The following is a 24,274-nucleotide window of genomic DNA, read 5'->3' on the forward strand; positions in this document are numbered from 1 at the left end:
TTTAATTAATAAATTTTATTTTTATATTCCCCATACAATTGCAATCCCCCCATTCATCCAGAAATAAACCCACAGATTTATGGTCAACTAATCTTTGACAAAGGAGCAAAGACTATGCATTGGAGCAAAGAAAGTTTGTTCAATAAATGGTGCTGGGAAAACTGGGTTGCTACATGCAAAAGAATGAAGCTTGACCACTACCTCACACCATATACAAAAATCAACTCAAAATGGATTAAAGAACTAGACATAAGACCTGAAACCATAAAATACATAGAAGGAAACATAGATGTAAATTTTTAAAAAATATTTTATATTTAGAACTTTATTACATCTAAAGATCAGTTTATTTTTTATCATTGGTACACATAGAGATTTAATTTTTCTGATTGTGTTCTTTTTCAATAACTTTAGGCTGCCATTTGCACATTAAACTTTGCTACTGGGGGTATATTTCTCTATTTTGTGTTTTATTACATTGATCCATTTGTCAGTTTCTGTGGCAATTAATCACTCTAAATTTTAATTACTAGGTTTTTATAGTATTTTGATAATCTGTTAGAGTAAGTCCTTTGTTGTTTGAAGTTGTCTCAATGATTGCTTGCCTTTCTCTTAAAAATGATTTTCACAATATCTTTTTGTTTATTATTTTAAATTTTACTAATGTATAGTCTCCGGAGCAGAGAGGAAGAGAAAATTTCTAAACCTGGAGCTGTGTCAACCCCTGTAAAGCATACAGATGATCATATACCTAAAACAGTAGAAGAAGTTACAGTTGAAAGAAATGAAAAACAAGCACCCACTCTTCCAGGTAAACTTAGCAAAGTGCTAGGTTCAGAAGATATGTACAATTAGACTAAAGTAATTGTTAGAATTTGCAATTTTTTAAATGCTTTTATTACTTTCTATGTGTGAATTTTTCTGTATTTGACTTCCAGCATTGTTCTTATGGGTAGGTAGAAGGTAGCCTTTTGTGAATTATTTTCTAAATTTTATAGATAGAAATTACTAACACCTATTTGCAATGAGTAAAGTTGTTCTCCAGTACTGCTTATTTGAAGAGACATACCGCATTGGTTTAAGAAAATTTTTTTAAGTTACTTTGCCTATTGAAAGTATTTTCATATATAAAGTATACCTTGTAGAGCTCCATATGAGCTCTGTATGAAACCAGACATAAGAATTTGCAAGATTGTTTGAAAGTGAAGATTTTGTTCTGATGTCTCTCTGTTCTGTATCAAGTCCTCTTTACTTGTTTAGTGGCAGGAGTGTGGAATTTAAAAAATAATTGTTATCACAGTGCAGAAAAAAGGCCGTTTTGACAGTATTAACCAAGAAATACAGGGATTCTCTCTTCTTATATTCTTGTGTTCTTCTTTCCTAAAAGATAAATTTTTCAAACCTTACCAGCTAAAACTGGAAAATATAGGTGACTCCGTAACAAGAGTATTTATTACAAAGATATCTGAATTTACATTCTTTTGTCATAAATCTTATATAATTATTTTGCAGACTTTTTATTGTTTGGTTATCTCAATGGTTACTTACATTTTTATTCCACTTTTTTTATAAAGTGATTCCTGCACAATTTAACTTTTATTTGTCTTAGAAGTAAAGCCTCTCTTTGCTCAAGTTGGACAGCCAGACGTGGATTTACCTGTCAGTCCTTCTGATGGTGTCTTACCTAATTCAACTCATGAAGATGGGATTCTTCGGTAATGCAATTTTATTTTATTTTATTTTAAAGATTTATTTATACATACAAGAACTGGGGTATAGGCCAGAGGTACAGGGAGTGAGAGGATTCACCAGAGACAGGGCAGGGAACAGAACAGGCAGCTCGACTGAAATACACTGCTGAGGGGAGCAGCGGGTGAGACAGGAGAGGTCTGCTGCACCATGTGGGCAGCTCCCCTGGCCGGAGATCTAACTCATGCTGCAGTGGCTGCGGCGAGCTTCATAGGTTGCATCTTAACCCCTTGCGCCAACAGGGAGGCCCCATATCCTCTTTTTTTTTTAAGATCAATTTTTCTCAATATCAGTACTATTGACATTTTTAACATTTGTTTTGGCATGTTTAGCAGTATCCCAGGCTACTGGCTGTTCTCAGCACACTCCCCTCACTCACACCTCCAGTTGTAACAACCGAAAATCCAAATATATCTGCGGAAATGTTTCCTAGGGACATGAACATTTCTGGTTGAGAACCTGTTGTTCTAGATTAGTTAGTGACTTAAAAGTAAGTTTTTGATATGCCATCTCTTTTATTACCTTATATTTTATGCTTGATGGGATTGAGATATAAATTTCATAACCAGATTTTGAGGCATCAGGATCATCAAATCATCAAAGGTTTAAGGCAACTTAAACCTTTCCATGGGAGAGCCATGAAGAAAGTATATCAAAAAGGACTAAGGGTATGGCCAGGATTTGTAGCTGAATCAGGAATGATTTGGTTATTCAGTCAAATGAAGTGAATCAATTTGAAGCAGTAGTAGTCTGCTGCCTGCAATTGCAAGTAGTTAATGCTGTAGAGATGCAACAAAGTATAAAAACTCATATGACACTTAATGAGATTGGATCTGAAGCTATTCTCAAATTGTGGCTTTAAAAAGACAGCTTTTACCAAAGGATGCAAACTGCAATCAACTATTTTACCTTGTGAGGCACGCTAAATTGCCCAGGGCTATGAGTTCAGAGACCTGGAATCTTGAGGATCTAAAGAAATGTTTGAAAGAACTCTCTGTACAATTGGTTTGGGGAGGAGTTTATGAGATTTCTCACTCAGCTGGAAAAGTAGGATACCGGGCCTCCCTGCTGGCGCAGGCAGTTGAGCGACGCACTGTGAAGCTGTCCGCAGCCTTCTCAGCGCAGGTTCAATCCCAGCCGGCTGAAGAGAAACCCACATGGTGCAGCAGACCTCTCCTGTCTTGCCTGCTGCTCCCCTCAGCAGTGTGTTTCATCCGTCTGCCTGTTCTGTTCCCCACTCAGCCTCTGGTGAATCCTCTCACCCTCCCACACATCTGCAGGGTTCTAGTATAAATAAATATATCTTTCGAAAAGAAAAGTAGGATACCAACACAACCAAAGGACTCATACCCTTTATGATCAATGGTGAAAGGTTTCAGGATGTTACCAACCCAGTGAATGACCTCAGCTACCCTACAGGCTCTTAGGTTTATGTCAGCCAGTGTGAATTCCAGAAGAGGAAACTGGATCCAATGCAGTAAAAACCTTTTAAGTTTTAAAAGGTAATGCAGTCTTTAGTTGATTTGAAAGTACTAGACATCTCTCTCTCCTCAACTCATTTGTGTTTTTTAGTAAGTTTCCATTTAGTTTCTAATTTGTTCATTTTTATTTAGCAAGTTAAGTGGAAAGGGATTTTTTTCTCCTGTACTTCATGTCAGGATAGGTAAAAGAATTGCTGTATCTTCTTGGCTAGGAATGTGGGATGGTTACAAAAGCCTAATAGGGTAATTTATATATGTTACTCGTAATTAATTACCCTAAAGGGTAATTTATAATTAAAATCAGTTTCTGATTAGCCGTTCTTTCAAGTCATCCCTCAGTGTTTTGTTTTAGGAGTGTTATAAGAAGGTTTTGACGCTGTGCTGATACCAGAATGGTGTACATGCATTATTTCCTTCTCATTCTCTCTCTCTAGCAAGAAACAGGCAAAATATGGGTCTGATACAGAAAGACTGAGTGATGATGATTTTTATTTAAAATGCAAAGGGGGGAACTGCAGAAAAGTGATAACTACTGAAAGTGCATCTGCTGCAGACTTCAGTTACAGTCCTTAGAACTTGATTTTTACTACATGGTGTTAGGAAAATTTGGCAATTTATACTTTAATTTCTCCCTTTATAAAAGAGTGATTCTCAGGTATTGAATAGAGGCAGTGTAGTATGAATTTGGGGGGAGGGGAATGCAAGATTTTTAGCCATTGGGAATGCACTACATATATAGATACACACATATTATGTAATACTTACATGTATACTATCTATAGCATGTGTATATATAGTATAATGTATACTATATAGTGCATGTATAGTACTATATAGTGCATGTATAGTATGTGTATACAGTGCATATATAGAGTATAGATAATGTATATATAGTACATGTATAATGTATATATAGTATATATACTGTATATTCTGTGTATATATAGTATATATACTGTGTATAGTATAGTATATACACATTATACATATATAGTATATGTATAGTATACATACTGTTTATATAGTATACATACTATATATAGTATGTGTATATAGTATACAGTATGTGTACTATATATAGTATGCTACATAATATATAGTATACATAGTGTTGCTAAGACAGAGTTAGAAAACTGTTTTTTAATATAATTTTATAAATTAGTATGTAGAGCAGTGTTTGCATATAAAATTTGGATATATCAAAACTTTGTTACTCAGAAATAAAGTGCTGCTAAATCTGATTTGGAGTTCTTGTGCTAAATTTTTTCTTTGAATTAGTGATGGAGAAATTTCAGAGATGATGTTCCTTTATTTCACTGTGAATGTGGTTTTCATTGTTACCAGTTTTCTGTAACTTTTCAAATGAAATATTTATTTTAACAGGCCTAGCATGAAATTGGTAAAATTCAAAAAAGGAGACAGTGTTGGTTTGCGGCTTGCTGGTGGAAATGATGTTGGAATATTTGTAGCTGGCGTTCTAGAAGATAGCCCTGCAGCCAAAGAAGGTTTGGAAGAAGGGGATCAAATTCTCAGGGTATGTTAATGTATCGACTTATCCAGGTTTGAAAGTATTAGATCTCTAGAGAAAGGTATCAGGCACAACAAACCCACTTTTAAAATTAGATTATAATCTTTGTCAGTCTCCGTACTCAGTTAAACATTGTGATTAAGACTCCATCATGTCTTAGTTGTGCTGGACTTGTCACTTCCCATTCCTGCATTTGTTCTGGCTTACTGCTATTATGTTTGTTACTGTGGGGTATAAACCTTTGGTTTTATTTTTAATCACTTGTATTCATAAAATCTACCCAGAAAAATATCTTAGATCTCTGTACTATCCAGAAATCAGCTTGACTGATTTGACTGATGTGACTCTGCCTTGGGCCACAACTTGTCAGCAGACCAACATCAGGTATTCCTTTCCCTGGGAATAGTCTTCACAGCATTCCACATAGCCATTGGGCCCTTTTTCATGAACCCAGGTGATAGGTGACTCAGGCAGTTGTATCATCTGCCCTGGCTCTGAAATTTCATGGCCCACAAGAGACAGAACCAGTTATAAAAGTCAGGAAACCCAGCTTAGATGCAGTTTACCAGTGGGATCTATTTCTCTAGTGATTTGTTGTTGCTGTTGTTTCTTTCTTTTCCGTAAGCAGTATTGCCTAGTAACATAGCATCATCTTTAACTCTTTTTAAAATACCCAATCCTCCCAGCAGATAAACTGTCATTTTAATTAGAAGATCAAATATATCAGATCCAAGTTCCTCAGTTTCCTCTACCTCTCCACTTCAAGTTGTTTATGCCTCTATTCTAATCTCTTCTGCATTCAGGCTACATCCTGCACATGTCCTGGGTTCCGTCTTCAAATTCGTGCTGTTTCAGTTGTGTGTTTCTCTTTCTCTCTCCTCTGGCTCTTCATTTATCTTCTTATTACCCTCCTATTGCTCTTATGTAAGGCCTAGTTGTGTCCCTTCCCTGCTCTTCAGTCATTGCTATTGTAACGCCTTACGGTATGGTGTGGTTTCTTTGACCACCACTGAATCTGAAGTTTTGTATGTTGTCATTGCCCACACGTCATCCTCCGCCCTCATTTTCCTTTATTTCTTAGATGTGTTTTGACGGTCTTCATTGTCCTAGCAGTTCTTGTATGTCTCTAATTTTTAAAATTCTCTCCCTGTTTTCCTTATGACTTTTCTTTTTTTTTTTTTTTTTTATAGAGGCATGTTTTATTTGTTTGTTTGTTTGTTTGTTTGTTTATACATGCACTGGGTACAGTCAGAAGCGCAGGAGGGTGAGAGAATTCATCAGAGCCAGTGTGGGGAGCAGAGCAGGCAGAAGGACCGAAGTACACTGCTGAGGGGAGCAGTGGGCGGCAGGAGAGGTCTGCGCACCATGCGGGACCCTCCTCCGGAGGCCGGGGAGCAGCCGGGGATCAAACTGGTGCCGCAGAGGCTGCGGGCAGCTTCACAACCCAGCGCTCAACCGCTGCGCCACTGGGGAGGCCCTCCTTATGACTTTTCAACAAAACTTGGGTGATGTCAGCAGGTCCCTGCTTGTCTCTCACTGCACTCTTCATTTCTAACTCACTGATTTCCATGTGACATTGCATTGTGATTATATTATATTGTGACTGTATTTACATTATCCTTAAATACATTTTTTTTTGCAATTCAATTAGGTTTTTTTATTTATTTTTAAATAATAAATTTTATTTTTATATTCCCCATACAATTGCAACCCCCCCATTTTGACCCCAGTCCCTCCCCTTCTGCCCCCCACCCCCCATAAAGTGTCTCTGGTTCATAGTTTTTTGTTGATTTTGATTTTCACTTTCTTATAGTTACTCATTTTCCTGGTCCCTTATTTACGTTTTCTAGATTCCTGCTATAAGTGAGACCATCCGGTATTTTTCTTTTTCTTTCTGGCTTATTTCGCTGAGCATGATCCCATCCAGCGCCATCCATGTTGCTGCAAATTGCATGTGTTTATCTTTTTTGAATGCTGAGTAATATTCCATGGTGTATATGTACCACATCTTCTTGATCCAGTCATCTATTTTTGGGCATTTGGGCTGTTTCCAAAGCTTAGCTATTGTAAACAGTGCTGCTATAAACATAGGGGTGCAGGTGTTCTTTGGAATTGATGTTTCTGTGTCCTTTGGGTAAATACCTAGGAGTGGAATTGCTGGATCCTATGGAATAACATCCACTATACTAAGGAAATCAAACAGACCTAGTCTCTTACCACCTCATAGCCTGTTAGAAGTAATCTGAACAGACATCATTTTAAATATATTTCAGTTTATTTTTATTGTGTATCATAAGAGTGGTACATACTGTTTTTTATTAATGTTAAAAAAATTGGAAAAATGAAAAGAGAAAAATCTACCTATAATCCTGCAAACAATCACTGACGACATGTTGATAACTTCCATTTTGACCCTTAGGAATTTCTAGTACAAATGAGTATTGACTTGGCAGACATTGAGCCTGTATCTTAACAGATGCCATGATGCATGCTATTGTTTTTAATTCTATTTCCTTTTGGTTTCTTTTTTCAGAGACTAGGTAAAATAGGGCTCTATTGTATATTCACAGAATTTATAGTTTTAAAGTCAGAAATGATACAATGAAATTGAAATTAGAAGTTTTTTTTTTCCAATCTAAATTTGTTAGAATTTGCAATGATAACCTTTAATGTCAGGTTATATTACTATTCTTTAAATGGATTTGTACCTTACTCATTTTTTTCTGCTGTTTTTAAATATGAGTATATTTCTTCAAGGTAAAGTAAATTTTTCCCTTTTAAAAATGGAATATTTTCCATTAGGTGAACTCTGAGAATATTTGTTTCTTCTGTAGACTGTTATTTTTATAATCTTAAAATATGCCAAGAGTAATTTGTGAAATGTATTTTAACAGGTAAACAATGTAGACTTCACAAATATCATAAGAGAAGAGGCTGTTCTTTTCTTACTTGACCTTCCTAAAGGAGAAGAAGTGACCATCTTGGCTCAAAAGAAAAAGGATGGTGAGATACTGTCTAAATGGAGAAAATATATCATAAAGGGGATGTATGTGAAACAGAATACTTAAGATGGTACCTGGCATACCATGAGGATTTAGTATCTGTTGGATACTATTGTTTTTGTTATTAATATTTATCAACAGCATCTTAACATAAAATATATTCTTTGCAGGTGAATTTTTTTATCCCAATATCAATAATGTTTTTTTGTCTTGATTCCTTTTAGTTTATCGTCGCATCGTAGAATCAGATGTAGGCGATTCCTTCTATATTAGAACCCATTTTGAATATGAAAAGGAATCTCCCTATGGCCTTAGTTTTAACAAAGGAGAAGTATTCCGTGTTGTGGATACCTTGTACAATGGAAAGCTTGGCTCTTGGCTTGCTATTCGAATTGGCAAAAATCATAAGGAGGTAGAACGAGGTATCATCCCTAATAAGAACAGGTATGACTTTTTGGATACTTCTCATAGAACATATTAGTAAATGATGATAGAAGATTTCAATCCCACCAGGAAATTTTGGTAATTTTAAGGAATTAGTTTTCATTGTGTCGACTATGTCTGTAACCGGTTTAGTGGTACAAACTTCTTTATTTTAGCTTAAACATTAATGCTTAAACTGCATCTAAAGTTCTAGCCAGTGTTTTCACATTTCATTTTACTGTGGGTCTTTTTACCATTTTGTGTTAATACCTTTATTTTTATCTTGTCCAGAGCTGAACAGTTAGCCAGTGTACAGTACACACTTCCAAAAACAGCAGGAGGAGACCGTGCTGACTTCTGGAGATTCCGTGGTCTTCGCAGTTCCAAGAGAAACCTTCGAAAGAGCAGAGAGGATTTGTCAGCTCAGCCAGTTCAAACAAAGTTTCCAGCGTATGAAAGAGTTGTTCTTCGAGAAGGTAGTTTATTTCATAGACTTACCTTCAATACCCTTTAATACGAACATACTTAAGACAGAAAATGTATAAACTTTGGTACTTTTCATTTGCATTTCTCCCTAGCTGGATTTCTGAGGCCTGTAACCATCTTTGGACCAATAGCAGATGTTGCCAGAGAAAAACTGGCAAGAGAAGAACCAGATATTTATCAAATTGCAAGTAAGTAGCCTTGATACTGGTTTGTAAGATGAAAATGAGGGTGTTTCTTACTGCTTACTCCTCTAAAAGAGGGGTGTGATTCACTCATGTAATAGAAATAATACTTGATGTACATGAAAACTTGCACTTTGCTTCATTTATTTAACTTGGAGGGAAACCTGAGAGATTATGTCCTTGTAAACGCCATTTCCCTTTAATAACAAGAGAAATTGCCATTTATGAACTCTGAACTCTGAAACTGCTTAGCCCATTATCTTGTTTAATTCCGAACCGTCGCCGTGAGGTAAGTATTAGAATATCCATGTTACTGTCGAGAAAGCTGAGCTCAGAATGGTTATCACTGGGATTATCCCCAATCCCTTCAGTCCCAGCTTCCCTGGCTTTCCTGATGACACCAAGGCTTCAAACCCAACCCTTTCTGGCTCCAATCCAGTGCTTTAAGTCATTAAGCACACAAATACTCAAGTATGTTAAAAGGGTAGTAAAAGTATGATTCAGTTATCAGCTGTCATTTATTATTGCAGGCATTTAGTTAATAATAAATATGAACAACTGAGGATGCTGTACTTTAAATGCTTAAGAGATTTTGCCTGCAAATTCTTTCATTGGTTTAGGTAGTTTGAATATACAGATTTAGCTGTGACCACTTTGGCTTAAGTTATACGTAAAAACTTAAATTTTTTTTTCTTACGTACAAAAACATTCTCTATGTGGAAAAGTTATAAAATTTTGATATATATCATTGCCACCCTAAATTTTACCCTTTAGTATTTTTCTTCCACTGTCTCACCCTTTGTTAATCATACTTCTGCAAAGTTTGTTTATACTGTTTGGAAAAGTTTATACCCCATTTTCCTTCTTATTTAGATAGTTTTCATTTTGTTTCCTATTCTGCAGTTTTTGGTTTGATAAGCCTTGTATTATTTGAAATGTGTTTCAAATGTGTCTTCACCTTTAGAAAGGATGCAGAAATCTATCCTGTTTCATTTGCTTGTTTATGCTCTGCCTTGCTTCCCCAAGGATTTAAAATTCTCTGGAATATAATGTTTTCCGTATTTATGATGATTTCCTTATATAAAGATTCCAAAGCTAAGAAGAAATGAACTGTAGGACATGAACATTTTCTGATTGTTACTACGTGTAATTATTACTTTCTGGAGAGTCGTGCCTTTGTTGTTCTCACAGGCTCTATATGAGACCCTTATTAAATACATTTTTTAACTACACAAGTGCAAAATTTGAAGAATCAGAACATTGCCTTATTATTGTATTACTTTTCATTTGATTTCTGGTGAAGCTGAAAGAGGATACTTATTTCTGACTCAAAACATTTGCAGACAAATAAAATTAACTGTAAAATTCATTTTACAATTTAAGCAAATTAGGAAATGTTTATTTCTGTTTCCCCACTCGGTTTGTTGTTTTTTTTTTTTTTCAGAAATAGGCTTTTTTTGGTCTTTGTTGATAGCATTTTGTCTGAAGAAATTGGTGGTGACCCAACTCCTAACCAAACTGATGGTTTTTTTTAAAATTATGAATAGCACTTTACTGATTTAGTTGGTTGGGTTTTTTCTGCAGCCAGACTCTTAGGGATTCAGATAGCTTAGTTTTTGTACCCCTTTTGACTCTAATGAGTCTTTTGAGTTAAGGAATTGGTATTATTTTCTCCAACCAAAACTCCCAGTTGATCTCCTTAATTCTCTGTTCATTCTGCTCGCCTTGCTTATGGAGCTTTGTCTCATGATAGCCTTATTTTCTCAAATCGTTTACGCTGTCCCTCAGCGCTGCTTCTGTCTTTCCAAATCTCTGCCTTTGTCTGATTTGAAACACCAGAGCTTCTGTCTTTCCTTTGAGGCTTCCCTTGTGGCAATAGTCAGAAATACTGTCATGCTTTTTTAGTGAACAACTTCATATAAATTGGACCTCTGAGATTCTTAAGAAATTGGCCCAAGCTGCAGTTGGCACATTTATACTGGCAGGGAGGGACAGGTTGCCAGTACGAAAGCACAGCTTGTCTTACATTACAAATGAGTGGCATTCTCTATTCCTTGGTTTCCCTTCTACTTATGTTTTTGTCTCTAACACACAACACCTCATAGAGTCTGCCATAGTATTACTGCTGGTGGGTTATGGACCTTCAGGGTATTGACCCCAGTAGCATTCAGTGACTGGCTGGGTAGGGCTTAGTGCAGGAGAGGCCTCCTCGGCTTATCTCAGTGTGCCATACAAATAATACCATTTTCCCTAGCTGTCACAACATGAAAAAGGTTTGGAAATAGAGCCATGTCAAACTTTATTGGAGCCTTGGACAAAGAAAAAACATGCATCCCTTTATACATTTTTTTTTAATGGCTAGTTTTTTTCCAGATCATTGTGGTAGTTGGAAAATTTTTGGAAAATACGCATATTAAAACACACTATTTTGAATTTAAACATTTTGTTCATATCAAATACGAACTTAAAATTTTACTTTCCAGGCTTTAATGGAAGCAAGCTCATAATATTATTTTTTAAATCTGTTTTTTTTTGTTGTTGTTGTTGGGAGCCTCGCTGGTGGCTGGGGATCGAACTGGCACTGCAGCCTCGCAACCCAGCACTCAACTGCTGCGCCACCAGGGGAGGCCCTTTTTTTAAAATCTTTTTCTTATCTCATTTTCAATTGAGAGCATTGCCATACTTGAAAATGTCTCTTGACTAAATAAAAATTTACTTAAGTTCCATTTACTGATTCTATTTAAAAATTGGTATGTTTATTGTTGCTTTTTAATTTTGAATTTTTGAACATACTGCATCAAAATGTTACTTGATTACTTACTAAGGGCTTCTTTTTTCTTTTTCTTTTTTTTGAAGTCAATTTGTTTTTTTTTTTTAAAGATTTATTTATTTATCTATACAAGCACTGGGTACAGGCAGAAGTGTGGGAGGGTGAGAGAATTCACCAGAGCCAGAGCGGGGAACAGAACAGGCAGAGTGATGAGATACACTGCTGAGGGGAGCAGCGGGCGGCAGGAGAGGTCTGCACGCCATGTGGGACCCTCCTCCGGTGGCTGGGGAGCAGCCGGGAATCGAACCAGCGCTGCAGAGGCTGCGGGCAGCTTCGCAACCCAGCGCTCAACCGCTGTGCCACTGGGGAGGCCCTTAAGGGCTTCTTTTTTCACCTGAGGTAAATGCCTTACTTGCCTTCTCCTAATCCTGGCATTGTTGGGGGCAGCATTGATCTAACACAGTGGTTCTTAGCCATTTTGGTTTGTCCCAACAAAGGCAAGAGGGCATGGGGAGTCATTGTTACTACCATCTAATGAGTGGATGTTAGAAGTGCCACGAAAACAATAGTGCACAGGACAGCCCCCACAGCTAGGTGCTGTGGAGCCCAATATGTCAGTAGTTCCCTGATCGTGAGAAACACTCTAATCTAACTAACAAAATTTGGTGTTTTGTTTTTGTTCTGATTTCATGAATAGAAAGTGAACCACGAGATGCTGGAACAGATCAACGTAGCTCTGGCATTATTCGCCTTCATACAATAAAGCAAATAATAGATCAAGTAAGTTATTAAAAATTGGCCCTTTTTGTTATAAACTATGAATGTCGTGTTTTTGAGTGGGACAGAGTTAGGCTAATTTGAAAGTGGAAGATAGTTTTTCTAAAATTGCTGCTATATACAATAAGAAAATTAAACCTTTACTGAAAAGCATGATCACTTCCAGGAAAATAGAAGTACATGCATCAAAAGATGATCAATCATTCATTATCACAAAAAAGCATACAGTGTTCAGATATATTAATGGAGTATTGCGTCAGGATAATTCAAGTTGTACTTTCATATTTATATAGAGAGAGAATGTGTTTTTACTCTGTAAGTCATGTCAGAAATGTTAAATTGTTACATCCATTTTCATTTTAACAACACACTTAATATTGTCAGCTTGCATACATCGGGGCAGTCTTAAAGTGAACTGATTTAAGAGGATTTTTTTTAAGTAGTCTAGAAATTATATTGAATAACTTCTGATTACAAATTTTTCTGATGTGCTCCTGAGAAATTTTGGAGCACAATTAAAAGTCTGTTACCAATGGAGTGTAGTCTAGGCTGTGACATTTTTCTGAAGGTGTATTTCTTAATTAACTGTATCTGTATCCTTGTTTATTTTGTGTGTCTCTCTCCAGGACAAGCATGCTTTATTAGATGTAACACCGAATGCGGTTGATCGTCTGAATTATGCCCAGTGGTATCCAATTGTGGTATTCCTTAACCCTGATTCTAAGCAAGGTGTGAAGACAATGAGAATGAGGTTATGTCCAGAATCGCGGAAAAGTGCCAGGAAATTATATGAGCGGTCTCATAAACTTCGAAAAAATAATCATCATCTTTTTACAAGTGAGTATAATAAAGGCCTTTTTTCAGCTTGAATGTCTCAGTTACAGTATGTAGGCAAAAATGTTGTGTTCAAATGCTAAAACTTATGGAAGCTTTATCCAGAAAGCTTTCTTTGTTTGATTGAAAGAAAATACACAGTTCCAAAATATATTTTAAAGATCTGTGTCCTCAAACATCATGACCATTGAGCGCAAAACAGGGTTCAGTGGATTCTGACTTTTGGTAGCTATTCTAATCATAAAGCAATATTGTTAATTTATTTTCAGCTACAATTAACTTAAATTCGATGAATGATGGTTGGTATGGTGCATTGAAAGAAGCAATTCAGCAACAACAAAACCAGTTGGTATGGGTTTCTGAGGGAAAGGTAAGAAATTTCTTATTATTAATAAATTATACTAAGCAGAGGTATCGTTGAGTTGCTGTTTCCTAATTGAATCAGCATGTTAATTTTGGGAAAGCTTACTTATTAGGTTTTTGTAATTTGTATGTCAATATTTTGAAAAGTTTTTAGTAGTAAGATTCTGAAATTTCCTCACCTGTTGAATGACCATTTTAGTGATGATTCTCAGAGGATTCTCAGATTATGATTAAAAGGGCAGGGTTCTGACTGCTTCTGACTAAGGAAATGACTCTGAACCTGGCTCTGGTTTCCTTTTCTGAAAATGAGGGGTGGTATGTGGGCTAGATGAGTATTTTCCAAAGTGCTGTTCTCAGCTCATGAGATTTAGGACTTGCTCTGAGGAAAAAGGCAATCTGGGGGCCTGGGAAATACACCACAGACCCCCTGAGGAGCAGCAGGGTATCTGCCCACATATGAAAGGCTCCCAGGAGCCCTAAAGTAAGAACTTACTTTACTCCTTTGTTTAAGCATTTCCCCAGATTCTTTTTTTTTTTTTACTCAGCACCTGTTAATATACCGGGAAATGTTGGACAAAGCAATACATCCTTTTTGGCTTTGAATTTTGATTTTAAAATACATGTAAGTGGGAGAGTTTAAGATAACTACATTTTGTTGTCATCTTTTTAGTTTCACAGTTATCTTTGATGAGAAAGACTTGTTCGTTTTGTTGGGCTACTTAATTTTTTCAAAGTTTTACAGCTGAAAAAACTTGCTGTTTATGTCATTCATCTTCAGATCAGTACATTGTGATTGTTAGGGAAGATTGAGAGTATCTGTTTTTTAATTTTGTTTTTTACATTTCCTTGTTGGCTTGGCTTTCTGTTGTGTTTTGCCCCTGCATGGCCCCTACTTTCCTCTGCCTGGCTATGGCTACGGACACTGGCAGTGCATGCTGCATGCATAGGACCAGCTTGCCCCTTACCCAGCAGACACACAGCCTCTACAAGAAGAGATGTTAAAAAGCTTACATTCAGTGGAGTGTCTGCTATTCCCACCTACAATATTGCATCAGAACCATGGTTTTTTCAAGTACCATTTTGGGTGATGAACTATGCATACGAGATCATTAGACCACTTTGAATAACTGACATATCAGCTGGGACACTTGGTAGACAAATCAAGGTTGAAAACCCCACTACACCACTTTACAGTAATACACTATTACTGATTTTTACTCTTGCGGCTTCTGATAAAAGGATTGCAGTTCCCTCCACACTAATCTTTTGTTCACCATTATTCTGTTAGCAACCTCTGTCAGGTAGAAAGTTAAGAGCTTGCAGTTGTCATTCTTGAAATGGAATTAGTTTATAAATGCACAAAAGTATATATACCTACCTATTCAAGAGAATTTTTTTGATGCACAAATCTTAATTTTTATAATTTCTCTTCATGATATTACTGTGTGCTTCCTTTCTTTGCTTGGATTTTAAAATAAAGATCTAATACCCCATTAAAGCACCATTTTATGTGAGGAAAAATAGGTCATTTATTAGGATAGATTGGTGCATTTTGTAAACGAGAAAAGGTTGTTGTGATTTAAATCAAGCTTGCTGTATCGCTCTTTCCATCAAGTGTTATTTTGTCAAAATAGTCTCTTAAACTAAAGCCACTTCATTTCACATTGACTTTCCTGGTTAACTACTTTGATCTAATTGCTGGGAAGACTTTCCAAGATCTCACACAGTCTTGTATGTTACCTACTAATCCAAGAAAAGACATCCTAAGACTTTCTTAACATGTAGACAAGTTCATTTCCTGGTTCAGAGCAACCAATGGCTCTTGCTCACTTCTGCATTCATACCATGTCAAAACTAGGTGGACTGGTGAATTCAGGTTAATCTTCCCCATGGTCTTAAATATTTTCCTAGCCTGACTGCTGGGTTATAGTCTCCTAGAACCCTGACAAGTTAAAGATAGTAATAGGTAGCAAGACAACTTTTCTTCTGTAGCAGCCATTAGAGTTTAGAAACTATCGAAATTCCCGTGGGAGAGACTCTGTTGTAATGGATAAGAGTCCTGGGATTCTCACTTTTCCTCACCCATGTGCTCTTGGGAAGGCAGTGCTCAGGGTCAGGCTCTTTACAGAGCTAGGGATCAGACTGTGTGGAAGCTCCATTCAGGCAACTTGAGCCTCATGTTTATCCTTGAGTCGATGCTGAAATGGAAGGACTGTCTGAATTCTGGAGTCCAGATCCTTCAGCTTGCATGCCTAACTGGGCACCATGTCCTAGCAAGATGTTCGAGAACTATTATGTTCTGTTGAACCCAGGTACTAGTTTCAAATTAGTATCCAATCAGTTGCTTGATTGGATTCAGTGTGGGTCCCGTTCCCTCAAATACTTCTCATTTTCTTTCTGGTCTACTGAACATATAATCAATGTAGACTATTAAAAACCAGCTAAGTTCTTAATTACTTGCAAGAGAGAAACATACTGCATTTCTCCCTCTCCATCCATTGGATGATACATCTGTGAAAAGTAATTTTTAAAAAGTCTTAATAAAGCAACCAGCACTTAGGTGATGGTTTTCCATTGTATTTTATAAAAACTTTAGGGTGAGATACCAACTTTTTTTAAAAGCCGTTTTCTTAATATATATGTAAATATTAACTTCTAGTCAACTGGAATTGTGGCATTTATTTTCATAGTTACTCTGACGTGCGCTGTTCTGTCAGTGTGTCCTTGTTTCTGTAAGCGTGGTCTGGTAGCATTCTCTCTCTTCACCCTGCTTTGGACTGACAAGCTAGTGTCTGACTAGGTGTCATGATCTGAGACGTCTCAGGGTTCCTTCATTGTCTTCTGAGGCTGAGCCTCGGAGTCCCCCTTTGCCCTGACTGGCCAACCAACGTTTCATTCATCCAAGCCCTTCAGATCTCAAAGGATGCTCTGTGTGTCTGCATGTGTGCTTGTACAATCTTCTTGACCTTTCCTCACCAGAAGTTTCGAGAAAAAGATGTGATCTCTCAAAGAAAAATATCCTTTTCAATCTCCCTTGTAAAATAAAGGCCATCTCTTAAAGAACTACTGAATAAAATTTTTAATTTACTTTTATTTGACCCAGGCGGATGGTGCTACAAGTGATGACCTTGATTTGCATGATGATCGTCTGTCCTACCTGTCAGCCCCAGGTAGTGAATACTCAATGTATAGCACGGACAGTAGACACACTTCTGACTATGAAGACACAGATACAGAAGGCGGGGCCTACACTGATCAAGAACTAGATGAAACTCTTAATGATGAGGTTGGGACTCCACCGGAGTCTGCCATTACACGGTCCTCTGAGCCTGTAAGAGAGGACTCCTCTGGAATGCATCATGAAAACCAAACATATCCTCCTTACTCACCACAAGCGCAGCCACAACCAATTCATAGAATAGACTCCCCTGGATTTAAAACAACCTCTCAACAGGTAAGCAGCAAGCATTCAACGTTTAGTGGTTAGAGGTGGATTATTAAAATTGAGAATGTGGTGTTTGAGTTAAAGAATATATTTTTCTCCAGATTAAGAACTGATCTTTAATTTTGATTTGAGAATACCAAGGACTTAATTCTAAACTCTGTGTGTTCATCTTACACAGCAATATACTGATTTTTTTTTTTAAATTTAGAACATGAGGTCATAGTTTTGTTATTCAGCACACTTAAAATGTATGTCTACCAACCACTGTAAATGGAAGTGGGACGTTAGCAGTATTCAGAAACACTATATTTAAAATATTTTAAACACTTCACAGAAAGCAGAAGCCTCATCTCCAGTCCCTTACCTTTCGCCTGAAACAAACTCAGCATCATCAACCTCTGCTGTTAATCATAATGTAAATTTCACTAATGTCAGACTGGAGGAACCCACCCCACCTCCTTCCACCACTTATTCACCACAAGCTGATTCTTTACGAACACCAAGTACTGAGGCAGCTCACATAATGCTAAGAGATCAAGAACCACCATCATTATCGTCGCATGTAGATCCAACAAAGGTACCTGTGCTGCAGTGTTGCACTAATTTGTTGCTCTCCATCAATCTAGCACATGATCATTTTTGCTTTGCCCTTTAAATGTTCCTTTTTGCTTTTTTACTGTGGGCTTCTACAATGTAGTGCTTTCAGATCAGTACAAATCATTTCAGTTTTGTAGTTTGCATGGCTTCCGGTGATATACTGATGATTTGAAAAATAGGCCTTTAAATTGGGATTTGTGCTTAACATTTTTGTTATTTTTACTTTTTGGTTTCAGTATCATCCAGAATTCCTTAATATATAATTATGAGACACCCACTATAAACATTTTTATGTTTTCCCAATTCTGATACCCATAAACTTTATGATTTTCGTTTTCAGTGTCCAAATCAAGTGGAATCAATAATTCAGTGCAATAATTTTTTTAATCTAATAATTATCTCCAGTTCACTGTCATTTGTACATGCTGAAATATAAAAACCTCTTACCTGCAATTATAAATTTTGAGCCTTCACTTAAACTAGCTTTCTTCACTGATCTCTTCCTGTCCTGGTAGAACATACCATTTTCACATATTAAATCTCATTTTTGTCTATTAAAATAGACTAGAATTAAAGGCAAGCCCATGTGCTTACATATGCATTTTTTATACAGGTATATAGAAAGGACCCCTATCCTGAGGAAATGATGAGACAGAATCATGTTTTGAAACAGCCAGCTGTGGGTCAGCCAGGGCAGAGGCCAGACAAAGAGCCCAACTTGAGCTATGAACCCCAACCCACATACATGGAGAAACAAGCCAGCAGAGACATTGAGCAGCCCACTTACAGATATGACCCCTCTAGCTACACAGAACAGTTTTCTCGAAACTATGACCATCGTCTGCGCTATGAAGACCGAATTCCTACCTATGAAGAGCAGTGGTCATATTTCGATGACAAACAGTCCTACCAACCTCGGCCTTCTTTTGATAATCAGCACTCACGAGACCTTGACTCCAGACAGCATCCTGAAGAGTCCTCAGACCGAGGGTATTTTCCACGTTTTGAAGAGCCAACCTCTTTGCCCTATGATAGCAGACCACGCTACGACCAACCACCAAGAACCTCCACCCTCCGACATGAAGAACAGCCAGTTTCTGGGTATGACATGCATAATAGATACAGACCAGAAGCACAGCCCTATTCTTCAACAGGCTCCAAGGCATCTGAACCCAAACAGTATATTGACCAGTACCCTCGAAGTTATGAGCAAGTACCATCACAAGTACTTACCTCTAAAGCAGGCCATTATGAGCCTCTCCATGGTGCTGCGGTTGTCTCTCCTCTAATACCTGCATCTCAACATAAGCCAGAGACTTTGCCTTCAAGTACCAAACCACTGCCTCCACCCCCAACTTTAACTGAAGAAGAAGAAGATCCCGCAATGAAACCACAGTCTGTGCTCACTAGAGTTAAAATGTTTGAAAACAAAAGATCGGCATCATTGGAGAACAAGAAAGATGAAAACCACACTACTAGTTTTAAGGTAAATAAGTACCTGTGTCTTTCCTGCCTAGAATGGGTGATACATACAGTGACCCCCAACTCGCCTTAAAGCTTGTTTTGTAATTTTCTGTTTCTGGGACCTGTTTGTCTTTTCTTTCTTTCCTTTTTTTTTTTTCCAGCCTCCAGAGGTAGCATCGAAACCTCCAGGTGCTCCCACCATTGGTCCTAAAACCATTCCTCAGAACCAGTTCAGTGAACATGACAAAACTCTGTACAGGTAAATGCTTTTGACCATCTTAAATCAAGGAGCAAGTCTTAGACAGAATTCTTTTGCCTAACATGTTTTATTTTGCTTCTTCTGTCCAAAACACACATTTTTCCTCTTTTACATCTAGTGCTTTTCATGAAAATGTAAACTTCTGTGGTATTACCTTTAGCCAACTTCATTAGCAAATGAGTTCCACATAAAATAAACCTGTAATAACTGAAGGCTTTGCTCCCCTTTTTTTGGTGTGAAACCTATGTCTGTTCATCCATTTTTGAAGCAACATTTCTAAATTTTACTAAGAGCATATGTAACAATGCATTGATTTGATTGATAATTTATTTTCTTCTCACCTGCTTTCTAGAACTTTACTATTTCCTTCTGGATTAAAGGTCTTTAAAACTCTTAAAAATTCTTAAATTATCAGTTACTACTTGTTGCTCACATTGGGGTATGTACTTGAAGAAGTTCAGCACTGTCTTGGTTACATTCTCTTTTCTCTTTCTAATTAACTGCTTCTAACCTGCTGTGAGGCTCTGATTATCAAGATAATTATCAGGCTTATTAGATTGCGTTAAAGGAGAATAATGTATAAAGACATGGGATTTAGAGTACCCAATTTCTTCGGGCTGCTCAGCCAGATGCTGAACAATCACAGCAGTTGGTGAAAGGTCATGATAAAAGATTTCTATATTCCATCTTCTTTGTAAAATTAACATCTAAAACATGGGTCTACTTATCATTCATTGTCAGGATCCCAGAACCTCAGAAACCTCAACTGAAGCCACCTGAAGATATTGTTCGATCAAATCATTATGATCCCGAGGAAGATGAAGAATATTATCGAAAACAACTCTCATACTTTGACCGAAGAAGTTTTGAGAACAAGCCTGCACACATTCCTCCCAGCCATCTCTCAGAACCTGCCAAGCCGGTTCATCCTCAGAATCAACCAAATTTTCCTAGTTATTCTTCGAAGTAAGTTACTTCACCAGAGACTTAACCTGTTAAAAATAACATGAAACATAAAGTGTTCTGCATAAAGTGGAACAATTCATGATAAGTTTTTAAGGAAAATAATTAAGTGTATAATACATAAATTCTGTAAGCTCCAGTGCTCAGCACCATGTATACTTTCTAACTGGGATCTGTATGTAATTTCTTTTCTTAAAATCTGATATCAGATGCATAAAATGTTTGCATTAGAAAAGATGTTAAAATCAAAAGGGTACAAGAGTCAACAGTCAAGACCCTGAAAGCATACTTAATTCCTTCCTTTTTGTTGTTTTTTAAATATAAAGGCAAGGATGGGGGAGAGTCAACATTGTTTGAGGGAAGATAATACAGCAAACACCCCCCCCCCCCCCCCCCCGTGAGAAAGGGCTTATCCCTATTATGGGATCTTTTGGGGACTTTAGAGATTTCTAGTCTAATTTCATACATGAGGAAACCAAGATCCAGTGAAGTCATAATGATACCATAATGTCAGGTTTTCAGGCCTAGTCTCCCAGCCAGGAACGGATCCCAGGCTACAGTGGCAGCACTGAGCCCCAGCCACAAGACTGCCACGGGTTGGTGTCTCACAAAGCCGCAGCAGGAACTTCGCTGACACTTAAGCAAGCAAACAAAAAGAGGCAGATTTGTTTAGAGAAAGAAAAAGTTTATTGAGGAGAAAAGAAACAGAAATAAAGTGGGACTCCCAGGCTGGTGGAACCAAGCCAGGGAGAGACAAGAAGCCGAAGTGGAGTCGTACCTCAGGGAATACAGACCTTCTCTCCCTGATTATTCTAAAGCTCCACCAGTGTCTTTGTGATTGGTTAGTCCTCAGTGGTCTGTCTCACTGCCTTAATGTCTCTGTACCCAGAACTATGTCTGTGTCCCAACCCATATCTTTAGAGTCCTTTTTCTTTATCATCGTCCTTGTCCAGGAATGCCCTGTTGCCCTTAGTGCTGGGGTGTTAGATTAGTCCCCTTTGGAATTTGTTGCTGTTATCTCTGGAGCCCTCCTTACTCCTCCAAGGCTTTTCCTATTCCATGCTGACCCCAAGGGCTCTTTGTTTGCCCTGTACCTCAATAAGACTAGTACCACTTGAACTAAATCCCAAGTTTCCAGTCATCTTTGCCCTGTTTTGTGTTACTCCCTTCTGTTTACTTGTCTCCTGGGGCTTTTGTAGTTTTGTTTTCTTTCTTATGGGTTTTGTTAGGGATACAAACCCATATGTCCCTGACTAGGTTCATACACCTACTGATTCTGCCTCTCTGATGGAATCCTGACTGATGGAGAATTTGGTACTGAGAGTGGGGTATAAACCCACACAAGCACAGGTGGGTTAATCCTGAAACAAACTCACAAGAACAAAAAACATATGTGTAGCTTCATTCCCAGGAATTCCTTTACAGTTGTGAGGCATGGCTAAGCAAGTTCTGTGTCCCTAGGACAGGCAGTGAAGATCCAGAACTGTTTGGAAGTCTGTGAGCTCTCAGGGAAGGCCTTAAATGCTCTTTCAAGGGTCCTTACAGTTAATTTCCCTTTTAATTGACTTAAAATTGTGAAGTGATTAGAGGCATGACATCTGGAAACCCCCTTCACAGAGGCACCTAGATCATTGATTGGTTGGTTAATGGGGACTGTGGCTCAGCCTAGCCAAGCTGACACATCAGAAAGCCATTACAAATCACTTTTGTGTCTTAGTTCACAAGCATCCAGGTTTTTACTGACTTAGATGCTTGGGGTTGTCTGAACCTAATAACTATCATTTGTCATTTACTATTGAGTGAAAATTCTTTCAGAAAGTACTTTAAAACCTCTAATAATAAAATCTAAGCTTAATAACCACTTTTTCCTAAGGCATCATTTGAACTGAAAATTTAAGACCTTTTCCCACTGTCATCTACTTAAATCCCTGTCTACAGAAGAAAGTGGTTTATGAAAAATAGAAACACAAACTCTGAGTGCTGCATTGTGGGTTCTTGTCAGAGCAGACAGTGGCTTGTACCTGCTGTGAGCCTCGCCTGACACCACGCTGGAGAGGTGCCTGGTCCTGGTGCTTCAGGGGAGTTTCGGGCTGAAGGCAAGCTAGGTGCTAAATCTTAGGGTCTCCTTTGGTGGAGTAGAAGACCATGCCCTTTTGCAATCATTTTTACCTAAGCCATTAAAACACATACCTTCCTGCAGGAAGAGGGTCCAGGGGTGGGGTTTAGAGAGAGATGTCATTTATCCTTCTCCATATATGGTAAATAGAATGCAATATTAAAAATTCATTTAGAGCTTCAAAGTAACAAATTTTGCAGAGGAGCAAATGCAAGAAATTTTTGGTTTTGTTTTAATTTAGTTGTCTAGAGAGGAGACTTAATAGCATGTTTGTGATGTGTAGATTTCAGACAGGTCCAGGCCACTGCCTGGTTGGCTGGGGTTGGGGAGCTCAAATAATTACACACTGAATGAATGATACTCCAGGCAGGGCTCCGGGTGAGGCGGGAACCAGTGTTGGCTAGCCATTGGTTGCACAGGGATGTGAAAGAAACAGACAACACCTGTCTCTCTGACTTCACTCAGGACTCAGTTTGATTTTACTGTTTTTTGTCATGAGGGTGATAGGGTTGAGAAAGTCTAACTTGAGGTAGGTAGTGGTACAGAGCATGAAATTTTAATTCTCCCTAATTGTGCTGCATTTTCTCATGTAGATATTTAATGGTTAGAGAATTGGAAAATGAAGTCATGCCTCTCCTTCTAATGGTGTCTTATTCTTTTGCCCAATTAATGCAGCTTTAACATTTGGAAGATAGTTTAGATTATTTAAACTACGTCATTTGTTATTTGTCACCAGTAGACTGACTACATTCCTTTATTTCCTAAAGTAAAATACTGAAATAACAATGTCCTACTTAAAAGGCACCTCAAAAATGGTGGGAATCTCTTAGAGAAGTCTTTATTAGCAAAGAGCAGATGCCCCAGAAAGCAACCAGAGATCACCCTGTTACACTGAATAGTTGGCCTACAATTCTGTTCCCTCAGTTGGAACTGGGGCTGTTGAGAGATAATAAACTTAGACATTAGCCTCCAAAATGAGTTAGAAGTTTCCAGGATTCTAAATATGGCTAGAAAAGCAGTCTTTTCTGGGTCTGTGCATGTCCCAAACCAGAAATGACTCAACTTCTTTAGGGCAACTAGGGACTTTTTTTTTTTTTGGTCACCAGAAAATCTACCTCTCAGTACTCAACTTTCTGTAAGAAATCTAGGTCTTAAAATAAATGTTGGTGGTTTCACCAACATGTGGTGCTGTTGAGTATGCTAGTTGGTGGTTTCACCAATTTCATGTAAGATTGTTGTTAGGTGGTTTTATGTACATGCGACATTAGTGGGAGAGAGAGACTGTGAAAGCAAAGCATGGCAGCATGGTAAGGCTTTATCCACTACAGGACTTAACGATAGTGCTGGTGATGGGTAAAGTCTTGCTGGAAAAAACATGTTACCTATTTCTGCTTGCCAAAGCACCATTTCCTCCCAGGGATCAGTATAGCTGTCATGTTGTAGCACTTCTTGTTTTCACTTAGAGGATATCTTTTGCCTAGCCTTTTCTCTAGAACATTCCACTCTGACCTATTCAGAACCTGATTATCCTTAGTTAACTGTTACTTGACCTTGGTTAACTTCTTTTTTCCCACTAGCAGCTTCAGCATAAGCACGCAGAGGTGAAAGAAAGGAATAAAACTCAAACTCATTGCTATATGCTGGCAACTGGGGCGCAGGCAAGGGTCTAGGTTACTGTGATTTAATTTATTGGTAATTTTTCTAGCTAAATGACTCAAATTTTGATGAAATGATGAATGTATATATTTTGATTAATATTTTAAAATAACATTTGAGTTTCATTTGCTGCAAATTTGCTTAGTTAGATTGACCATTTTCTTTCATTTTTCTATTGC

General features: G+C 37.7%; 1 protein-coding gene across 15 annotated transcripts in view; it reads left to right on the top strand.

Moving 5' to 3' along the window:
* Window positions 1-24,274, top strand: part of TJP1 (tight junction protein 1) — a 205,941-nt gene that overhangs the window by 170,455 nt on the left and 11,212 nt on the right. For 9 of the 15 annotated variants that reach the window (XM_054694775.1, XM_054694778.1, XM_054694776.1 and 6 more), the window contains 15 exons: window positions 672-811; window positions 1,610-1,715; window positions 4,614-4,764; window positions 7,653-7,761; window positions 7,985-8,204; window positions 8,475-8,659; window positions 8,762-8,857; window positions 12,319-12,401; window positions 13,025-13,235; window positions 13,502-13,602; window positions 16,699-17,049; window positions 17,375-17,617; window positions 18,251-19,123; window positions 19,263-19,360; window positions 20,102-20,326. In XM_054694775.1, the coding sequence (XP_054550750.1) occupies window positions 672-811; window positions 1,610-1,715; window positions 4,614-4,764; window positions 7,653-7,761; window positions 7,985-8,204; window positions 8,475-8,659; window positions 8,762-8,857; window positions 12,319-12,401; window positions 13,025-13,235; window positions 13,502-13,602; window positions 16,699-17,049; window positions 17,375-17,617; window positions 18,251-19,123; window positions 19,263-19,360; window positions 20,102-20,326 (3,192 nt within the window). The remainder of the gene's footprint in view (window positions 1-671; window positions 812-1,609; window positions 1,716-4,613; window positions 4,765-7,652; window positions 7,762-7,984; window positions 8,205-8,474; window positions 8,660-8,761; window positions 8,858-12,318; window positions 12,402-13,024; window positions 13,236-13,501; window positions 13,603-16,698; window positions 17,050-17,374; window positions 17,618-18,250; window positions 19,124-19,262; window positions 19,361-20,101; window positions 20,327-24,274) is intronic. The other 6 variants (XM_054694783.1, XM_054694784.1, XM_054694786.1 and 3 more) reach the window with 2 other exon arrangements.

The sequence above is a fragment of the Talpa occidentalis genome, unplaced genomic scaffold (genome assembly GCF_014898055.3).
Source record: "Talpa occidentalis isolate TD23 unplaced genomic scaffold, MPIMG_talOcc4v2.1 talOcc4.14, whole genome shotgun sequence".
Lineage (NCBI taxonomy): Eukaryota > Metazoa > Chordata > Mammalia > Eulipotyphla > Talpidae > Talpa > Talpa occidentalis.